Source organism: Hyperoodon ampullatus (genome assembly GCF_949752795.1).
Source record: "Hyperoodon ampullatus genome assembly, chromosome: 8".
NCBI classification, from domain to species: domain Eukaryota; kingdom Metazoa; phylum Chordata; class Mammalia; order Artiodactyla; family Ziphiidae; genus Hyperoodon; species Hyperoodon ampullatus.
This window is the reverse complement of record NC_136921.1, coordinates 76,244,727-76,267,813: the sequence shown is the minus strand read 5'-3', so window position 1 is coordinate 76,267,813 and position 23,087 is coordinate 76,244,727. Positions and strand designations below refer to the sequence as shown.

Here is a 23,087-nt window from a genome sequence, read left to right as displayed (position 1 = left end):
CTTTCTCAGCTCATTCGTGCATGCAACAAGGAGATTTCGAGAAGGAAAAACACCCCAGCACACATTTGTTTTGATGTTGTATCAAAGATAAGATCTACCAGCTCCCTGAATGAAGTAGATCTCAGGGTGTCACGAATTGAGGTTGGACCGTTTCCTTTTTTCTCCAAAGGACTTCATGGTTGTGTCACTTAACTGTTTTCTTTGAAGTAGGTGTGAAGACTCTTGGTCACACCCATTCTAGGAAGAAAAAGACCTTGTTTTCCAAACCACACGCAAATAATTGTAGGATTCTCTGCACCTTTGCAATGAATAGCTTCTTCCAAGTAGTGCTAAGTGTCAAAGCGAGCATATGAACCAGATGGGTTCCTTCTCCATGGAGAGCATCCGGGCAGGGAAGACAACTGTGCAGTCAAGCTGTTCTCTTTATTCTGAACCAGGACTTAACTTTATGCCATTTTCTGATGTTTGATGATCTCTCACATGTTTTAGTCTTGGTTCCCAACTAGACTGCATGTTCTTAGCGGCAAGGGCTGTGTTTTATATTTTAATTTTGTGGTAGGCACCAAAAGCCTGTGCGTCACCCTATACCAGCAGAGGTCACCAAGCGGTTTCCAAGAGCATTTTTCACATAGAGCTCATCACAAGAATCGTGGCTCTTTTGATGACCTTTTTGGATAGCTTTTGCCTTTAAGTGAGGTTGAGCTACTTTTTGGCAGGAGTTTGAAACGTACAATGCGGGATTGGGAAGCATGCTATTCCAGTGAACCCAGCCTTTCCCCAAAACAAGTCTCCAGTGGACTCGAGAACCCACAACAGAATTTGAAACCATTTGCAACTTCTCTGGATTGTCTTTTGTACACACAATACAAGAATTATCTTTGACTACCTGTCTGTTTATTAGATGCTGCTGTCTCCCGTCCAATTACCTGAATGGCTGCTGTCACATGGGTTTCCCCGTGGAATGCATATGATTATTTTCAGTAGAACCAGATGAAAAACAAAAATATTGTCAGGCAAGGGTAAACTGAATGGGCCTCCACTTTAATGTTTAAATAATGTAGGCTCATTGCTAGGCAGACATAACATTTCATAAATACAGTCAGAGGATGGTTTATTTAATGATGCAAGTTGTTTAGCTGGCATAAGCAGAATTATCCAGGATGGTTTGTGTCAGAGTACTCCGATTCTTGCACGACTGGCGATTTGTCTGTGACACTGGAGCCAAGTATAGGAAAGAAACCTACATTAGACACAGTCCCCAAAAGACACTTTCTTTTGAGAACTGAAAAGAAAATGCATCGCGTGAACAGTGCGATGAACAGTAAACTGAACGTAAGCTCATCGCGTGACACTCTTAAGAAAGTCTCTAGATGGCAAAGCAGAGAGGTCAGCTGTGCACATGAGTTGTCACTTCTCAGATGCCACCCATCCATCTGCCAACACACTCTTTTCATACCAGGGTGATGTGGCTGGGTTCCCCCATGCCTGGCATACCCCACCCTGGCCTGGGGCCTGGTACATAATGTAGTATATGTTTAGAGTTCCATAAAGATCCACTGTACCACATCACAATTTTTTATACAATCTGCTTTCTGAAATCACTTTTTAAAAATCTTGTGCTTTTGTGTCTGATGTTACCACATTTTCAAAAAGGCTTTATCTTATGGCAGATTCTTCAAGTGTACATTATAGTTTGTGTTAAAAAAAAAAAAAAGTTGCTCAGAAGGCCATTCCTTCTGTCCTTCCCCCCACTCAGTCTCTCATTTTTCCCTGAAAATGTTGAAATATTGTCCTTTGTTTGGATTTACCTTGATTTCGAGTGCTAGCTGGTTTGCAGTAAGTCTGATTTGCTTGGAAGGACCCCAACAAGGATAAAAGAGGCAATGACTTCTTTGTGAGACAATCTAGGTGAATTCCAGAGGTTTAAAATAAGTACGTCCCATTTGCTTGATAAAAATTCCATTATGGAGAAATAGGATGGTGGTGGTTTCCCACAGGGTGAACATTAGAAACGAGATGGGTAGAACTGGTGTCCAAATTAGGAGACATGCCCAAGGCAAAAACACTGTCACTCATGGCCATGATTCAGGGATCTGTCTGAAAAATATTCTTCCAGTACCTTCCTGGAAGAGAGTACAGTCTCCAAGAAGACTAATGCACATGGCATGTTAGCTGGAACTCTCCTAGGGCTGCTTGCCCTGCATCCGTTGTTTCTGCCTCTGTGGGAGACACGCATGACACACACACCCCATGGACAAAGACCACGTGTATATTCAGTGCTGCAGGAAGCAGTATGGTCACATCTCTCTTTCTGGACCTCTCCATGACATGAATGGAGTCTGCCCTCGTGTGCTAAGGGCAGAGAATTTTTAAAGAAAAGAAAGAAGTGTCTTTTCACTGGATATGTGAGCGCCTTTGAGATGCCCAGTATTGTGCGGGCATCATTCTGCCACATCGCCCAAAGCTTTGCCTGTGTCGTGGAGGAGCTCCGTCGTGTCGTGAAGCGCATATGTGACTGCTGGCCTACTCCATCCAAAGACCTCAGCTTGTTTTACAGCTACTTTCTGTGTTACTTTGACTTTTCAGATTGGGTACATGCCCAGCAGGGCTTGAAAACCGCTCTTACATTCTGGAACGTTCTGTGTATAGGTAAAATTCTTAGGGCCTTGTCCTATGCCAGGAGGCAGAAAAGGTAATGTTTAGGGGAAAAGTTACAAACCTAGTAAAAAGCCTGGAAATCTTTCAAGGGTTTTTATTGCCCGTTTCATTTCCTGAATGTTTGGCTTAAGCATTATTAACTCTGTTAAAAACAGAAACGTTTGGCAACTCTAGGACAAAAGAAATACTTGAAAACATGTGGAATGTTCCTGGTACCTTTAAGACAATGTGATCATACCTTTGGGATCGTGATGTGTTCACGTCTCTCTCACCCAGTATGTACAGTAGAACAGAGTCTGAATGCATGTATTGTTGAGATGTTCCCTCCAAGAGCTGGAATCTTATGAGTAAATCATTGCCATGAAAGCACAAGTGCTGGAACCATCCTGGGAGGCCAGTGGGGTGAGGGCTGTCTTGCAGATCCAAAACTCCAACTCATTCTCTACCAAGGAGGGAAGTCTGGTTTTTAAAAAGCGACAAGGGACCTCAACTAGAAGTGTGCCATTGTTTGTTTTAGCTGAAGATCCTTTGAGTACCGTGCCAGGCTTAGGAGGAGGCTACCTTCAGGCAGCTGTTACCACCATGGATCACACCCAGCCTACAGCAGGCCCCCTCCAATCAGTTTTACACCTTTCCACTATCAGGTTCTGCCAGAGAGGAACAATAAATAGTGGAGTAAGATTTTATAAAAGCATAAGGATCTTGGGTGGAAGATGTAGGTGTTACTATGAAAACAGTTTTCTAAAAGGCATTTGCCAGTAACTTCATCCTTAACTACAACTTGAACATTTCTTTATTCTATGTGAAGCCAAGGCAGCAACTATAGCCAGCTCTTAAATCTCACAGAATCAAATTCCAGGGAAAACAGGCCAGTCCCTAAAAATGTTTATAACTTCTGAACCAGAAGTTCCTCTCCCGAGAATTTATCTTGATAAGTCAAAGGTAAGAGGAGGGGCCGTAGCTCAAAATTTGAACTCCTCCTGTTGTCATAGTGATAAAATAATAGTAACTAATATTCACTGAACTGTTCTCTGCACTTTATACATGTTTATGTATGTTAATTGTAACAGTCTTTTGTACAATCTTAAGTACTCTTATTATCCCCATTTCACAGATTATGAAACCAGAGACGTGCCTGGAGCCACTAGCTAGTAAATGGCAAAACCAAATTTCAAACCCAGAGAGACTAATCTAGAGCCAGTATTCTAACCACCATAGAATCTGACCACCAATATTGCACGGGCACTGGAATCAAAGAGATAAAAAAGATAACACACACAGATGTTCATACGGTGTTAGTTATGTTGGCACTGGAATCAAAGAGATAAAAAAGGTAACACACACAGATGTTCATACAGTGTTACAAGAACAAAGAAACTATACATGATCCCTTTTCAAACAGAACATTATGTAACCATTAAAGAAAAGAAAAAATTCTATAACAAGGTAGAGAAAGGTCCACAATGTAAATGGTAGAAGAAAAGGCCCTATCATTGCAAAAATGAAAAATATAGACTTAGAAGAGTAGTAAATATAGAATATTAAAATATTTATGTTGGAGTGATGGGGAAGTATTGCGTTTTTGTTTTCTATTTAACCTGGCTTGAATGTTGTTTAACCATTATTTTACTGATAAGTAAAGCTGAGTGGGAGATGGAACTACTCTATCAGGGTCAGGAAAGGAGGAGAGATAGAACCTAACAGAGCAGGCGTGGGAGGGTAGGCATCTGCAGAGAGAAGCCGGAGCTCTGCCCTGTGGTAAGAGGACCGCAGGGTTTGGTTAGAAACAAATAGGGGGCTGAAACAGGAAATGATGTCGTGCACACAAAGATGGGATGGTAGATAGTATTTATTGGATCCTTAGGTTGAAATTTTTAAAAGAGCCCTGGATGGTTTCTTGCATGTCCTTAGTTGAGGGGTCTTGAAAGTAGCCAACAGTTTCAGAAAGAAAGCTAATTACGGTTGCTGAGTGGACTACTTTTCTGCAACTGATAGAAAAGCTTCTATCAAGGGCAGTTTATGTCTTAGAGACTGTTGATTGGGATAAAATACTGCATAGCTAGAAAAATGGGAGTTTGGGAGTAGCAGTTCCTCCAGCTGTTAGAACTTGGTGAGGAAAAGTTCCACTTTTTTACAAATACAAAGAACTCATAGTCCTCTGAGCGGTTGGATTAGGTAAGTGAGGAGGACGTCTGGGAGGTCTAATCATGAACTACAGTGCTTAGTCAAAGCAGGCATTCTAGAAGTGATGCTTCATGAGGGTGTCCAGGGAAGACAGTTGAGTGCAAATTACTGTAGAGTTTGAGCTTCAGAAGATGGGTAGGGACACGACTTGGTAGAGATGTGCAGTGAGGCATCGTGGGCATCACCCCTATGGCTCACAGTCCCTTAGGAGGGACTGTTATTGCCACCAGTCAGGCATTGGTAAAAGATCGTCCCTGTCGACAGCACATTGGAGAATCCAGTAATACAGTTACCTTAGATGGCTCTTAAGAGATGCCCCTCCAAAATATCAGATTAGTGCTTGCATGTGGCACTGCCTACTGAAGGCTCTACCACAGTAGTTAAGCTTCTGGAGGTATATGTTCTTGTTGGTTCTGATGAACAAGAAAATAACTTCTCTGTCTTGGCTAGTAAGGACGAGAATCTGACCTGAGAGATTTCACAAGACATCTGAGGCACACCCTTTACAAACCCCAAAGATCCTGATTCATTACGGGAAATTCAGCCTAGAATACTTTGCATATTTGGCAGAATCAATCAATAAGGGGTAATTTTATGAAACATTATATCACAAATTTTTTTTTTTCGCGGTACGCGGGCCTCTCATTGTTGTGGCCTCGCCCGTTGCGCAGCACAGGCTCCGGACGCGCAGGCTCAGTGGCCATGGCTCACGGGCCCAGCCGCTCTGCGGCATGCAGGATCTTCCCGGACCGGGGCACGAACCCGTGTCCCCTGCATCGGCAGGCGGACTCTCAACCACTGCGCCACCAGGGAAGCCCATATCACAAATGTTTTTGTTAGAACTCTTTGCAATTATTGTTTTGGCTCAATAAGGTGAAGAGTTACTAATCTAGAAAATTACCATATAGAGGATATAGGTTGACGGTTAGAAACTAATTTTTTTTTTTAAGGTTAATATACCCAAACTTACCTGTTGATCACAGTCATATTACTAGTATTCAGGGCACGTCCTTTTCTGCGTGTCAGGCCTCCTCAATACCTCCCTTCTACAAAGAACAATCAAGGAGGCCACCTGAAGGATCTGTTCTGTAGAAAAAGCTGACATCACATAGCATCTCCCAGTCTTTAACCTGGAACCCTGGATTATTAGGCTCCAAATGCAAACTAGAGACTTCCCTGGTCGAGTAAGCCGCAGCATATGCCAGTCGAATAAGGAGCTCTCGTTTTGTAACAGTCTTGCGCTCACTTAAAAATAAGTGGGCCGTGACACAGATCTGGGTATGTAAGTTTGGTTTTCGATTCAAAAATCTAACTGAAGTCCTCTGACTCTTGCGCAATCTAATGGTAACATAAATGTCTTAAAGAAATCTTCACATAGTTGCTTTCCTGGCACACATGATACAATCTTTGTAATAAAGAGGTTATCAAGAATGCTTGGGAATAAGCTGTGTCTCATGTCATCCAAGTTCAAGGAGCGGCAGCTGTAAAAGAAATATAGCTGTTCCTGTATCAGAAGTGTTTCACTTCTGCTGGCATTCTTTTTTTTTTTTTTAATTTTTTTTTTTTTTAGTTTATTAATTAATTAATTTCTTTTTGCTGTGTTGGGTCTTCGTTTCTGTGTGAGAGCTTTCTCTAGTTGTGGCAAGCGGGGGCCACTCTTCATCGCGGTGCGCGGGCCTCTCACTATCGCGGCCTCTCTTGTTGCGGAGCATAGGCTCCAGACGCGCAGGCTCAGTAATTGTGGCTCACGGGCCCAGTTGCTCCGCGGCATGTGGGATCCTCCCAGACCAGGTCTCGAACCCGTGTCCCCTGCATTGGCAGGCAGATTTTCAACCACTGCGCCACCAGGGAAGCCCTGGCATTCTTTTTAAAAACAAAGATTTCAGTAAACAGTTCTCTGTCCCGTAAACGGCAAAATGGCCTCATAAGATTGGGATGCTCTCGTCTCCATCAGACTGCAAGAACTATGAAGTAAGACCCTGTTTTATTCACCACTGTATCCCTAGCTCTTCACATTATATCTGGCACATAGTAGGCACTCAGTAAAACTTTCAACTGCTAAAGAGACCAGAGAAAACTGTAATAGAGGGAAGAGGCTGTTAGAATTTTATATTGCGTCACACACACGGAATACTGGGGTATTCCTGTTCCCCAGAAGCAAGGAACCAACATCTAAAAACTGTGTCATTTCTACTGGTTATAATTCTTTAAAATAAGAAATTAATTTTCCTAAGATACGGGATACCTGCTACTAGTCAAACTGTTGTAACTACTTACCTTTTTGGTTTTAGAGGAAGGAAAATATCTTAATGACAGCACAAAGTCATGTAGCAAATGTAATTCATTTTTGAAAGATTCAACTACATTCTGTTCCATTTGTTTCATTTTAAATGATATATTTGCAAACATGTCATCGCTCACTTTATGTTTACCTCCTCATTACACCGTTTTTAGCAGGCTTGATTGTTGCCTGAAATTGCTTTTTCTTTGACGGAGCTTAGTGTAGATGAATGAAAATGTGTTGGAAGCACCTTCCCACAGGTAGGGAAGGCCTGTTTGGCCTCTCAGCAAATGTGCAGCCCTGGCACTCGCCAGGGATGGCTACCCAGCTGCTTCCATTCATGCCTGCCTGGGCAGCCCCGATGAACTTCCAGAATGAGTCCGACCTGGTCACCTTCTTTCTCTGCTAATAGAGGAAAATGGTGCATTTGCATCACTTGCTGTGCCAAGTAAACTTCTTTTAATTTGAATTTCAGTCTAGGCGCTCGTCTTTATAATGCCTCTAGATAGAAGCAGTTCCCCAAAGTGAAGCCCCACAAAGTGTCAGCACCACAGAGTTTAATCTCTCTCTCTTGTTCCACAAGGTTATGGGGAGGTAGATTCCTAAAACCTCAGACATCATTGGAGAAAACATTTGATGCCATAAGGACCTTTCTAGGTCGGTGGAGAGTGAGATCTTGTTTCCAAGTTCTCAGTTTGTCCTTAGAAGTCAAGGATGAGGCATCCCCGGCCACGGCAGACAGGCATTCTCCTTCCTTCCACTTGAATGCTGTCTTCTCTCGGCCTTCATTTCCATCTGGCCCTGAACAGCCCACTTGTAGAATTAAAAGCATCTTCAGGGGTTAGAAGGCTCTCTTGTTTCACTGCATCCATTTACTTTACCTTCTGTGATTGTTAGTGAAGGTGGAAATTTCCAAAAGTCAGTATCTTTTTTTTGAAAAGACAGAGAATGTAGTTTAGGAATGTAGTATTTGGCCCCTGGCCATCTTCCTTCACACCCGGTTTGCCTTAAATGGAAGAATGGAAGTTCCTTGTTCTGGAAATCGGTGGGTGGGGGAGGTGGAGGAGTCAGAAGGGAAGCCCGGGGCATCTCACCAGACACATGACACTTTTGCTCTCACCTCCTGGCACCCATAGTACTACAGCTGCCATTCAGAGAGCTCACATGCCAGCCTGTCCCTCTGGAGCGGTTCACACCAGGGAGAGGAAAAAGGAGTGCCAAACCGTGGCCCCGACAGCCTCGAGGAGGAATTGCAGTTGGGTTTTGGGTGCATTTTGTGTTTGGGCAGAGGAGTATTGAGAGGCACTGTTGCTCCCACCCTGTCATTAGCGGGTGGGTAATAGTGCTATAAAATAAGAGGTGAATTAGGATAATAAGAGGCAAAGGAGAAAGGAATAAATTTTCCACAAGTAATATTTTTCTCTTCATGGTTATTGAACTTTGAAACAGAACTTGAAAGTAGTAATCATGGTTCCACGGTAGACAAAGGACAGAATGTGAGAGCCAGACAGGAAGGTGTGATTGTCTTTATTACATTAACTAGAAACATACGGAAACAAGCACAGCTTTGAGGAATACACTGTTATTTTCATTCAAGAAAAAATTTTTTTAAAAAAGGAAAAGTCATGGGTGGCCTACTATGTCATCGCCTTTTTTTTTCTTTTCTTTTCTTTTTTTAACTAATGAATATGTATCCCTGGTAAGAGAGTCTGTGCATCTTATACGTCTTTTGCTTTTCTTTGCTAGTTTCTTGGGATCATTTTTTTGAGGTAGATGCATAGTAAAGCAACACCAAGTGGGATGATTAAAGGCCCAGAAAAACCTTTAGGGTGGGCAGGTGTTTTCAGCTGTCTCACAACAGCTGTCTTCCATGTTGTATCCCCAAAATAAACAAATAAGACCTATTTGTATTCATTCATTGATTCAGCCAAGATGTAGAAAGCGCCTGCAACATGCCAGACACTTACTTGGGCACTGGGAATAACAGGGATGAACAGAAGTCACTGCTCCCACGGAGCTTCCACTCTAGAGGGGAAACAGACACCAAACAAATAGCCACACTCACAAAGTGTGATAAATGCTCTGAATAAAAATACAGTGTGAGCAGTATAAAGGGGGGCTTGTTTTCTACTGGAGAAAGTGAAGACTGCTCCGAGGAATCGTAATGGAAAGCTATGGGAGCATTTTTAAGTGGCGGAGGGGAGGGTGACTCAATCCTGTTCACATTTGAAGATTTACTGAAATGGAATTAAAGAGGGCCCAGAGTGAAAAGAAGAGTATCTAAACCTAAAGAAGTACAGAAGTGAATCCAAAAATGCCTTTGCTTCCTCGAAATAGCTCTTGAAATGTTTCATTACACTCTGGTTTGAACATCATAACTAATATATTTTCTGTACAGTACTTTTCACCAGTATTTTCACCAGTAAATCATCTCCTAAGGGTCTGAGTAAACTTTTGCCTTGAAGTATTCTATCCATTCCCTTAGAGCACCAACACTGCTCCTATTAAAAAAGAAATTCAGGGACTTCCTGGTGGCACAGTGGTTAAGAATCCACCTGCCAATGCAGGGGACATAGGTTCAAGCCCTTGGTCCGGGAAGATCCCACATGCCGCAGAGCAACTAAGCCCGTGCGCCACAACTACTGAGCCCGCGTGCCCTGGCGCCTGTGCTCTGCAACGAGAGAAGCCACTGCAATGAGAAGCCTGTGCACCGCGGCGAACAGTAGCCCCGCTCGCCACAACTAGAGAAAGCCTGCACACGGCAACGAAGACCCAACGCAGCCAAAAATAAATAAACAAACACACACACATGTATATTTAAAAAAAACAAAAGAAATTCAATTACGTTTTGTCACTCGTACACACGTAAAATTTTGGTTTCCTGTTATTTTTCCCTGTTTATTCAGCTCCTACAGAACCTTTGTTGTGTAAGTTTGCGGATGGAGGACAGAAGAAGAGACAGAACCCAAACAAATACATCCCTAATGGACGACCGTGGCATAGAGAAGGAGAGGTGAGACTTGTAAGTCCTCTCTTGAAACTTCCGTGGGGGTGTATGATCATGAAAGCTACGTGAATGGTTACACAAGCAGCATCTTGACTTGGCCGCCACGCTTCTAGAATAGGTGCCAGGATTAAAACTTTATAATCCAGATAATGTCACATAAAACTCTTCCCGGTGGATACCGTGCTAAGAGTGGTGATTCTCCCAATGGACACATAGATGATGGAAGCAGCTGTGTTTACCAGTTACCTACATAAAAAGTAAAAGAGCATTTTAAATTGCTGTAAGAAATGCACGAGTGGTTTTTTCCTCTAATGTCACGGTTTCTTAGGTTTACATTTTAAATTATTCAGAAATTACTTGAAATATTATTAAAATAAACAGTATATTTGTCATTGAGGATTTTTTGCCTAATAATAATGGTCTTTAGGAAGAAAAGAACTCAATTTCTTAATTAAAATGTTGGCCCATCATTCCCCCATATTTATCGTAAATGGATTGTTCTTTTGCTTTTTTTTTACGGAACATACTGGTTCAAGAATGTCTAGGGAAGTGCCGTCCAGTAGAAATGTTCTAGAATCTGTACTGTCCAATGATGATCACTAGCCACTTAAGGCTATTTATTTGAGCACTTGGAATGTAGCTTGTATGGTAGAGGGACTCAACTTTTCATTTAATTTTAAATAGCTGCCGGTGACTAACAGCTACCATATGGGACAGTGCCGATCTACAGCTTAATTCTCGTGTTGAGTTTATAATTACATTTGTCTAACGGAAGCTCTCAATTTTATCAAATACTACTAAACTATCACTGTTTTATGTTGCCATGACTCTGAGAAATGGAATTTTTAATTTGTGCCTTTGCAGATGAATGTTTCCTTTCCTTTCCCATAGGCTGGAATGACACTTACTTATGACCCAACCACGGCTGCTATACAGAACGGGTATGTCATTAAGATAAATACATAATGGCTAGAGGGAAAATGTGAAAGTGGAAAATATTAGATGTTTGTTCCGTGAATGATTCTATTTAAAGGATTACTTAATAAAGGCTTTTGTGTTTGTTCTAGATTTTATCCTTCACCATACAGTATTGCTACCAACCGAATGATCACTCAAACTTCTATTACACCCTATATTGCGTCTCCTGTATCTGCCTACCAGGTTTGTACCTTTAGGATTCATCAAGAGTATGACAACTTGCCGACCTTGAATCACTGCTACATTTTTATGTGTCTTAAAATTTTGAACATTTATAGTGAAATTTTAAGTCAAATATTATGCAGCTTGGATACCCAATTTAGAATCAGCTGCTTTTTATGTGACAGAGTGATTTACTTTTATGTTTAGGAGAATGTGCAACGAGGGGAAATGGTTGTCAGTTGTCACTCCTTGAAACCATAGCATTTTAGAATTGGGATGAACCCAAATACTTCCTCCACAACAGGCCCTGCTGCTGGACACCATGTGTCCCAGAAGTTGAAACGGAAAGAGAATTGCCGTTAGGTAAAATACAGACTAGGTGTGCACCCTTGCCTTTGTTAATTTGTCAGCAGGAACCAACAAAAGAGCAAGTAAACATGTTAATAAATAAAGATGTGTCTCTGTTAGGTAATGTGAAATGAGCAATGCACTGAGATTTGAGGCCAAAAAAGAGAGGTGACTCCCTGTTTATGTTATTTTGTGAAGAGACTTTACCCTAAACTCCCAACTTAGAACCAAGATCTCATTAAGCACCTTATTGTAATGTTGATTTGGTTTTATTGCAGGGGTAGCTCCTATTCTCCATGAACCCCATGGTGGTGCACATGTACTTGTCCTCCCGTATCAGAGTGCCTCTCACAGGGTTGCCGCCTTGGCCCAGACAGGGGCACTCTAACGGAGTCAGTTACAGACATGGGAATACACTTTTGTTGACTGTTGAGATCCTGTGTGACTAAACTAAACTTCTGTGTATTCTTGTTTTTAAAATAATTGAGTCAGTTATTGGAGCCCTGGTTTCTGGGGGTAGGGGACGACAATAATAACTGTGTTATTTCACTTCTGTAAGCCTCAGTTTCCTCATCTTTAAAATGGGGATAATAATAGTTTCTATCTCATAGGCTTATGATAAGCACTAAATGAGATTATCTATGTAAAGAGCTCACCACAGTACCTGGCATATCATTAGCACTCAGTAAATGTTAGCTATGATTATTATTATCATCCTTTACATCCAAGATTAACTGTCTGGTAAGAGTATATCCATTCTGCTTTTTTAAAATAATGGATTGGTCAATGTAAGCAATATCATAAAGGTGGTTCTGTCGAAAAGCATAAAAGTAGCTCTGGATAGCAAAGAGAAGAGATTAAATGCACTAAAACTGGAGTTGTAAAGTAGCATTCACAGCCTCCCTCAGCTTCTAGGTTCTTTTCACTTCCTTTCTTTGAGTCGTCACTCATTTTCTTTTATCTCTCTGGGTTGTTAAGTTACTTACGCTGGTGCTTCAGTCTGCTAGGCATAGCACTCACTCATTTAATGCCTTTTTAATGATTTTGAACTTAAGATTTCTATGTTTTCCTTTCCTGTATGAGATTCAATGAGATCTGCTCTAGTGCATTTTCCCTAATTAACAATTCCTATATCTGATGTTGAAAAGTAGTCTTCTTTCTTAACTATCTGAACTTGGAAACCTCTTTATGTATACCACTAAAAATAGGGACAAGTAAGCTTATTCTCAGACAAATGAAAGATTGTGCATATTAATTTGAATGTATGCAGCTATAGATATTCACAGCTATGAATGCTTCTCCTCACCACCTTTTTTTCCCTCTTTGGTATAAAAGCAGTGAGCATTTTGGCCACAGCATTATTTCATAGAATAGAAAAAAATTAGGAGACCAGGGTTGTTAATAGATTTGGTAGACCTAACTGGAAACAACATTTCATTACAAAGGTCTGATTTCTTCTCCTAGGCGATCTGTGTTTCCCTAAGATACATGTGGAAATTCATTCCAATTGCCTGGCACTCAGTGCCATTACCTTTTAGACTGATTCTTAACCCTATAAGTTCAGGAACCCAATGGGGTCAGCAAATGGGCTTTAAGTGGTCTGTGATTCTCTTAAATTGTTTTCAGAATGTTGCTTGTATGTGTGCAGTCAGTTGGGGGGAAAAGGTCTATTTCCTTCATCAGGTTTTCAAAAGGATTCATGATCCAAAAGAGGATAAAGAACCAATGATAAAGAGTTCACAGAACATAGATTATTATTCCCATTTTATAGTTAGGGAAAATTGAGGAATAGAAATTGACAGCAGCATATTTGTTGCTTAAGAAAGAAAATTGTATTAGATGTCATGGCTTCCTAACCCCATAATGATATAAGCTATTAGATTATTAGGACCACTGGAATTATACCCAAAATGGGTGCATCTGGCCCAAATTGGGGTCTATAACGGGAGCTGCTCGCCTCCCCGTGATTTATTCAGTGAAGGCCTTGCACTCCTGTTGGAGCAAGCCTTTCTCTGCTAAACCACTATATGCTCATACAATTGGATTTGAGAAATTGGCATCTGCAAGAAACCACCAATATCCCTTTGGGGAAAGGCTGCAGTCCAGATAACTGAAATGTTAACAAGGCAGAAGCACTTAACTTTGGTCTGCCTTAGGTGGCAAAGGAAACCAGAGAAAACAAGTATCGGGGCTCTGCTATCAAGGTAAATCATAATACATTCTTCCCCCATGACTCTTCCCCATATCCTCTCTGTAGAACCTCTCAAGTTAACAGTAGCGGATGAGATACAGGAGGGGTTTGTTCTCAAGAATTAGAGGCAAACTTATTTTGAAATCACATAGTCTCAGGAAAGCTCTGGGCATCAAGAAACGGGCTGATAGTCTTTCTCTGGGGTGGCAGAGACTACACATGCTTTCTTTCCTGCCACAGAACCTGACTCTCGCATCTTACTTCTCGATCCAGAGGGTCTACTGTATAGATGCCCTTTTGACTGTAGATGTCAGGATCTAGTTACTGAAGTTTAATTTCCTAAATCTGGATTTCAGATTTTTATGTTTTACACTAACTAGAAATTGTTGACTGCCAGACAAGATTTCTGAAATTTAATGTCCTGGGTATAAAAAGGGGGTTGAATTTGATTATTCTTTTTAAATAAGCACATACTTTAAGGATTAGTTTCTAATAAGATGTGCTGGAATTAATTCTCATTCCTCTGTATTCCTAAAGCACCTACGTTCATATCTTGATTGTAATACTTTTCACTATTTCTTTGAGGAGTTTACTTGTTTATCTCCCTTGCTTAGACAGTAAATTTCTTGAGGGTGGGACCTATGTCTTCCTTTTTCTCTTTGGTGCTTGATACTCAGTAAATACTTTTTGAGTGGGCAAATGGAACTTGGTTTTAAATAATCATTTCATCCTATTCAGAGTGACCAGTTTGTCAAGAACTCTAACTGCCTTAATCTTTTTAATCATTGATAGTATTGTTTCCTTATTTTCCTTCTGTAGATCTTAACATGATTAAAAGAGCTCTAGAGAAATAGGTAGCACTCTAATGGAAATCAACGTTTCTTCCAAAATCCTTCCTTTTCCAGGTGCAAAGCCCTTCTTGGATGCAACCGCAACCGTATATCCTACAGCACCCCGTAAGTTTTTCATCTTCATGGCTTTGTAGTTTATAAGTAAGCTATGTATACGTTAAAAACCATTCTCTGGGTTTAAACCATTTGCCCAAAGATGGTGTAGGATTTGGGAGATTTTAAATATCAAATATGAGAATGAGTTCATTATAAAACTTTCACTCACCTTGTCTTAAAATAAATCGGTGGTTGACCTTAAGTCAAATTCGCAATCCATGAGAATTTAAACGTAGGAGATTGTTCCATTGAATTTTTAAATTTTAAAGTTTTAAAATTGCTAAATTTTTAAGCATACTTAGGATGAAATAGCTCTCATTTTTTACATTCTGTTTAATGCAAATATAAAGTGTTCAAAATTGACCTAGAGTTTTTCATTAGTGTTAGCCTCTCCATGGAAATTATAAAAAAACTAAAGTAGTAACACTGACTTTGGTGAATAACAAAGGTGATTTCTTTAGTGACATGACCATGTGTTGTACTTATGTATATATTACATTTTTTTAAATTAAGTGAGTTACACTTCACCTTATTAGGTAGTATAGTTAATGTATTTTTCAGAGATACATAAAATCCAGTTTGTGGAATTAAAACATGGGTTTAAAAGTTGAAAAATAAAGGTGGAGAACAAAATCACAAAAAAGACTAAGAATGCCTAATGTAATAATCTAGATGCTTGCCATGAGGCGGCCACAAATTTGGCCTAAGCTTTCTAGTAACCAGTGCAAAATGGGAATCTTAATAAGCAATACAGTTCACAGTACTTATAAAACGGATCAGTTGCTTAGGAAAAGCACACTGTTCTTGGCCTTAAAATGAGATAGGAATTTCTCTCAAGACAACTTCCTAAAGAGGACACTATGCAGTGTTAGACCAGGCATGTGAAACAGCAGAACAGGGACACATTCTGAACAGGAAGTTGCTGAGATGACTTTGAAGAAGCAGACAAAACATGTTTAATTGATGACACAGGAGAAGAGCTCTCTGATGATATATGTATGTGTGTTGTGTGTCTGTATAAACATACACACGTGTGTTTCTACACACACAAATCTGCACACGTACACCCACACAAACGCCTATGGCAATCTGCATCCTGGTACTCTGTGCTGTCCTATTGGGGAATGCTGGAAATCAGCTCACTTTTCATTTGGGGGCTTCCTAGTACAGTCGCTCCTACAGATGAATGAGGAAGAGAAGCAGGAAGCTCCTTCTGCATATTCTGGGCTTTTGAGTCATTTCCATGTTACCACACACTTTTTGATGATGCACATTACAAATTTTAAAGGAAAAAATTTCTTATGAAATATATTAATAACAAACTACTTCTGACATGAATCTATATCCTTTGTCGGGGGAGGAAGGGGTCAACTGTTAGAGACAGAGGCAGGCACATCTCTGAGTTGAACAACTTTGAGACAGTAGTGGTGTGTGCAGAAGGCTCCTACCTAAGGATTCATTCCTTCTCCCCACCCAGATTTAGACTGCCTGCAACCAGCATTAACACACCTGCACACCAATCTTTGCCCTCAATTGTGTATCAATTTATCAGTAAATAACAGTGTATCTAAGGGATGAGTCAGGTACAGTGATACCAAAAACCTAACATTAATATTTGTAGGGTGTATCAGAATAATTGCATCCTCAGGTAATCGGGTGATAGCAAAAGTGAGAGGAATGCTCTAATCCATAAGAATATTACAATTGGATAAATTAGAGAAAATGCAAAAATCCAGAAATAGAACGAATTGAATTTCATACACAATTAATGTACCATTAAGTAATCATTAAAAATGATGATAATGACAGCAAGGCAGTAAGGTAAATATTTATAATGGAATGTTAAGTAAAAAAGCAAAACCCAGGGGCTTCCCTGGTGGTGCAGTGCTTAAGAATCTGCCTGCCAATGCAGGGGACACGGGTTCGAGCCCTGGTCCGGGAAGATCCCACATACCGCGGAGCAACTAAGCCCGTGAGCCACAACTGCTGAGCCCATATGCCACAACTACTGAAGCCCATGTGCCTAGAGCCTGTGCTCCGCAGCAAGAGAAGCCACCACAATGAGAAGCCCATGCACTGCAACAAAGAGTAGCCCCCGCTTGCTGCAACTAGAGGAAGTCTGAGCACAGCAACAAAGACCCAATGCAGCCAAAAATAAATACATTAACTAATTAATTAAAAAAGAAAAAAAAAAAAAGAATCCGCCTGCCAGTGCACGGGTTCAGGCCCTGGTCCGGGAAGATCCCACATGCCACAGAGCACCTAAGCCCATGCACCACAACTACTGAGCCTGCGCTCTACAGCCTGCAAGCCACAACTACTGAGCCCACATGCCAAAACTACTGAAGCCCGCGTGCCTAGAGCCCGTGCTCTACAAGGGAAGCCACTGCAATGAGAAACCTGTGCACCACAATGGAAGAGTAGCCCCCACTCGCCACAAATAGAGAAAGCCCGTGTGCAGCAACGAAGACACAACGAAGACCCAACGCAACCAGAAATAAATAAATTTAATAAATTAATGAATAAAAGCAAAACCCAGGATATGAAGTAGTTCATGTGCCCTGGTTGCAACTCTGTAAAAACATGCAGAGGCCAGAATCTGGACAGTGCTACCCTGACTATGCTAACAGCTGTGTATTAGAGGCAGGCTGGGTTATACGGGTGGTTTTTTTCACCCCTCCTCTCTGTTTTTAACTATATTTAATATTATTTTTGATGACCAGAATTTTTTCAAATGAAATCAAAGATTCTAAAATTGGATTATTAATCATATCTGAATCTGCTTCCCTCCCCTGGCACCAAATTGCAGTTGAAAGTTCTGAGAAACACTGAGTGAATGAAGAACGTGATCTTGGTCCTAGCAGCCTGACCTTGAATCAAATGACTATTTTTTTTAACATTTTTGAACGAAACACTGTATTTATAATATTCAATATAGTATATTGTTTTGTGGCTGCATGAAACATCAACTGTCATTTACTTTAAAAAAAAAAATTAAGCATTTTGTAACCTTGGCCAGCCAAAAGTAGTTTGCGTTTCCTGTCACACCCCACAGTTCTCCTGTGGACTAGCTTGCTTTACAGTTAAGTGAAAGTAAAGGGAGAGGTATTTAATAGAAGGATTTCTGTGAAGCGGGTGCTCTTTTAAAAAGTCTCAGGAAGCACAATCTAGACCATTTATAAGAAATCATGACACCATTTGCAAGTTTGAGGGGAGGTTATTTTAGCTTCATGTTCCTCAGTAAACTAAGGCATTTCCTTTGCAAAAGGTGGTTCCAGAATCTGCACTCCCTCCCTCAGTTTGTCTCACTTCCTCTGTCTCCGAATCCCCAGGGTGCCGTGTTAACTCCCTCAATGGAGCACACCATGTCACTACAGCCCGCATCTATGATCAGCCCTCTGGCCCAGCAGATGAGTCATCTGTCACTAGGCAGCACCGGAACAGTAGGTGGCAAATTAATATCATGTGTCTCAGCAAACAGAGGAGGGTAAATTAATGCAGCCTGCGTCTTCCTTATCAATTATAGACTCTGTAATGTCAGAGATTATGTCTGATCCCCTCTCTCCTCCCACATTGCCTTTCACATAGTAAGTACTCAGATATTTCTTGATTAATTGATGAACTAAAAGTCTGTCCTCTGGCTATCTATCTGTCTCTCCTTTATCAGAATCTAGCATCCATACAAGACCACTTCTAGCCCTAATTACTAGTATCGTTCATTCACACTGGCAGACCTGGTCTCATGAAGCAAAAGATGAAGGTGGTTCATGGTAGTCAAGGCAGGGAATTTTTACTCACTTATTTCTTCTTGTATGGATTTTGGGGGCACTGAATCACAATCTTAGTACTGACTTATTTCCTCCAAATCCAGGGACTCAGTTGGGAATTGGGGTTGAACTAATCCCAGATTCACTTCCAGGGTTGATATGTGTAGTGTTTAGATGGTCAGATGGCCAAAGGCTTTTAATTGAGACCATACCCTTTGTAGTATTTTCCTGGCTTACATTCACAGCCAACAGAAGCAGCTTGTAAAGGCTAAGCCAGGGCCACACACATCCAGTGAGAAACCTCTCCTGCCTTCAGAGAAGGATGACTGTCAGCATCAGGAAAGCAAGGGTCCATTTCCCATTTTTCAGTGACCTGCTAAAGATGTAATAAGGCATTTACTTCTTGGGTCTCCACCTATGGAAACAATTCTAGATACTGGTTCAGGGGGCTGCTGGAAACTCATGAGGTCCTTTGAGGGAGAGACCTTCTCAAATAAAATAGCACGTTAGTGATGCTGAATTACCGAGGACGAGAAACTGTAGTGACCGTCACCCATGGCTCATCGTTGGCCATGCTGACTGTATTCTTCTTTTCAGTACATGCCTGCCACGTCAGCTGTGCAGGGGGCCTACTTGCCACAGTATACACACGTGCAGACGCCGGCGGTTCCTGTGGAGGTTGGTATAGACTGTCCAGTGGCCGTTCTGGCAGTGAGTAATTTCAGAAATGGGTTAAATAGAACTCAAAAAAGAATCAATCGGAAGTCAAACATTTGCATAAAGAATCGAGTTGAGTGCTCGCTTCGGCAGCACGTATACTAAAATTGGAACGATACAGAGAAGATTAGCATGTCCCCTGCGCAAGGATGACATGCAAATTCGTGAAGCGTTCCATATTAAAAAAAAAAAAAAAAGAATCGAGTTGAGAGGGAGTCTATGCCTAGAGTTGTTTTCAACTATGAAATATTCTCTGCATACAAGTTAGTAAACAGCATCCAAGCCACACCCCCAAGACTCCCAGAAATACTGATATTTTCTAGGCTTGTAGCACATTTCATACCCCTTCAAGGCTCTGTCTTGTCTCCTGTAAAGTGACGCTTACAGGCAAATTAAGATAAATCTGGAATTTGTAATACTAGCACCAAAGATTTTATCAGTAATAATAATTAGAAAAATTAACTTGTTATTAAGATACTTGAAAAAAAATGTTTCAGAACTGTAACAGAGATGAGGAACACACCATACCTGTTTTTATAGAGACTTAGTAGAGCTAAATAACTCTTAGTTCTTGTTATGGAAAATACTGTTATGATATTGATATGGAAGAAGTCTGACATTTGGATTCAAGTTGGGCAGAAAGTATAGTGTTTTCCTGCAAAGTACCCTTGAAATTCCAAGGAAATTCATCAACCCAGTCGATCCCCCCTGCTAGGCAGATCCCATAGGTTCCAATTCCAGAAACAACCCTAGGACTGTGGCTGGATTACAGGGGAGGTGGGATGTGTTTTGTTTTGTTTGCTTCTAAATGATTTAAATTTGTACAGTTATTGATAGCCACAGTTACCAGAACCCCTTATCTACAATGCTAGAACAAACAAATCTGAAACGAAAAATTTTCCTTGTAACTACTTTAGCAAAAAACCTGACCTGTGACAGAACCCAAGCTGAACTGATGTAAGACAAGATCTTTACCCCATTTACACTGCATGTTCATACCTTTCAGCACAGACCTATTAATGTGTTTGATTATGAGGTACAGCCCTAGACCCCACTGGGTATAGTCTCTGATGTACAGCATATGCATACCATGTTTCCGATTCTAAAATCTGAAAATACTGAATTCCAAGTCACATCTGGCCCCCAAAGGGTAAGAGATTTGTTTGGTAAATTGCAGCTTGATATGAAGAGGCAACTCATAAAAGTTAAAGGAGGTTCTTTGGGTCTATCAGACATTTTAACTTCTTAGGGAAATAATTAACTTTGAAGGTTCTATATGACATTAAGAAAATCACCTTTAAGGAGTGCTTGTTTTTCAGATGTGGGACTCAGTCCAACCTGGGTAACAGAGTTTGGATTTCTTTGCTCACATGTCTCATCTGTTCTGCTTTGTTGTAGGAGGCGAGTGGTCAGCAGCAGGTGGCTGTAGAGACGTCTAATGACCATTCTCCATATACCTTTCAACCCAATAAGTAACTGTGAGGTATGAGAGAAAGGTCTCCATCACTATAGGGCTCAAGTCAAGGAGAGTCTATGATTCTTGTATCAAAATTGTACTTTAGGGCTTCCCTGGTGGCGCAGTGGTTGAGAGTCCGCCTGCCGATGCAGGGGACACGGGTTCGTGCCCCGGTCCGGGAAGATCCCACATGCCGCGGAGCGGCTGGGCCCGTGAGCCATGGCCGCTGAGCCTGCACGTCCGGAGCCTGTGCTCCGCTCAAGGGGAGAGGCCACAACAGTGAGAGGCCCGCCTACCGCAAAAAAAAAAAAAAAAATTGTACTTTAAAGAACTCAGGTCTGGTCACACTGCTTCAGTCATGGCCAGGGAATCCAATGTTACTGAAATGTTAAAAGCAGTGATTTTGGGCTTCCCTGGTGGCGCAGTGGTTGAGAGTCCGCCTGCCGATGCAGGGGGCACGGGTTCGTGCCCCGGTCCGGGAAGATGCCACATGCCGCGGAGCGGCTGGGCCCGTGAGCCATGGCCAGTGGGCCTGCGCGTCCGTAGCCTGTGCTCCGCAACGGGAGAGGCCACAACAGTGAGAGGCCCACGTACCGCAAAAAAAAAAAAAAAAAAAAAAAAAACTACAGTGATTTTGTGGATTTGTAGATAAGTATTCTGTCCAAAAAGAACAGTGCCTTATATTGAAGTCAAATGTATATTTACACTCTCTTCCTTCCTACCCACCCCCCGCCAAAAGATTGGTAACATAATCAGACAATGTCAGGTACCATATTTGTCCTACAATACATTTATATATATATATTTTATATATATATATATATTATATGTAATATATATATATTATTTTAATGCTCACAAACTAAAGGAAATATAGCATAAGATTTTGCTTAATCTAGCATTACAAGATTAGCAGTATCTTGACTATGAATCTAATATGACTATCCTTAGATTGAGAGATTGCTTAGATTGAGAGATTGCTCTCCCAGTTCCCACTTGGACCACGGATCTCAAAACTAGTCACTCTGCCATGCAGATTGCAGTAAAACAGCTGTGTGGAAACCTAGAACACCTGGGTTTCTGGATTGCTCTGGTGAAGTATGTTGCAGGTCCCAGGTTTGAAAGGTGGACTCAGGGCATAAAAAGTGACCTCAGTTCCAGAGTTTGCATTTACTGGCCTACCACCAGCGATGAGCAGATCCTTTCTCAAACACATATCTTTAAAACAAGAAAGAGATGACATATCTCTGGTATATTACACCAAATGTACAAAAGCATTTTTTTTTTCTCTTCCAGATGTACAGAAGGGTGTGCTTAAATGAAGAAGGTTGTGAAGGCTGAACAATCATGGATTTTTCTGATCAATTGTGCTTTAGGAAATTATTGACAGTTTTGCACAGGTTCTTGAAAACGTTATTTATAATGAAATCAACTAAAACTATTTTTGCTATAAGTTCTATAAGGTGCATAAAACCCTTAAATTCATCTAGTAGCTGTTCCCCTGAACAGGTTTATTTTAGTAAAAAAAAAAAAAAAAAAAAAAAAAAAAAAAAAAAAAAAACCAACAAAATACAAAAAGATTTTTATCAAATGTTATGATGCAAAAAAAGAAAAAAAAAGAAAAAAGAGAAAAAAAAAGAAAAAGAAAACTTCAGTTCTCTGGGTATGCACAAAGACCATGAAGACTTACCCAAGTGCATGACCGGATTCTTGTGGTTTTGTTCATTTTGTGTTTCGTTTGTGTTTTTTTCAGCTGTATGAAATGGGCTTTCTGATGTTTAAATAGTCCAACTTCACCCCTGGTGTTCTGTGCTTGCAGTGTGAGTGTTGCCGCCAGTGTCTCTTTTCTTAGCTTTCCGTTTGCCTTTCCACGTAGTGTGAAGTGTCTTATCCTTTTCTATGAATTCCAATTTGCCTTAACTCTTTTGATGCTGTAGCTGTTTCAGTAAAAGTTAGTTCAAACTAATGATGTAGAATGCTTTGACCAAATGGGCTGGTCTATTATGCCTTGTAAAACAGCAGCATAGGGCTTTTAAAAGGTAGTCAATAAAAGTTGCTGAAATTTTGGCTTTTTTAAATATGTAGTAGGTGTTTTTCATGATTTTTCACATAATGTGTAAGGTAGTGAAATGCAAGAAGGGAAAACTGTTTTGTGTGAAACACATTTTCTGACTGGGGAACTTTTAATAGGGTAAATGGTTTGTAAGGCTGTACGCCAAGAGTTTCCTCTGATAGTTTGACTGATTTAGGATATCTGCTGTATGATGCAATGTAAAGTCTTTTTTGCCTTTTTTCAGGAAAAAAAAAAAACAACTAACTTGATGTTCTAGATTTAGTGTAGGTAGCGTAGGGGCAGGGGGTGGGGGGAGGGGAGGGAATCACCGAATGTTT

General features: G+C 40.9%; 1 protein-coding gene across 1 annotated transcript in view; it reads left to right on the top strand.

Moving 5' to 3' along the window:
- RBMS1 (RNA binding motif single stranded interacting protein 1) overlaps window positions 1–22,274 on the top strand; it is a 128,361-nt gene extending 106,087 nt beyond the window's left edge. The window contains exons 7-15 of the mRNA XM_079710728.1: window positions 10,030–10,136; window positions 11,022–11,071; window positions 11,198–11,291; window positions 13,775–13,822; window positions 14,715–14,765; window positions 18,089–18,199; window positions 19,121–19,201; window positions 20,639–20,723; window positions 21,993–22,274. Of these exons, the coding sequence (XP_079566854.1) occupies window positions 10,030–10,136; window positions 11,022–11,071; window positions 11,198–11,291; window positions 13,775–13,822; window positions 14,715–14,765; window positions 18,089–18,199; window positions 19,121–19,201; window positions 20,639–20,716 (620 nt within the window). The 3' untranslated portion in view covers window positions 20,717–20,723; window positions 21,993–22,274. The remainder of the gene's footprint in view (window positions 1–10,029; window positions 10,137–11,021; window positions 11,072–11,197; window positions 11,292–13,774; window positions 13,823–14,714; window positions 14,766–18,088; window positions 18,200–19,120; window positions 19,202–20,638; window positions 20,724–21,992) is intronic.
- Window positions 22,275–23,087: the final 813 nt, after the last annotated feature.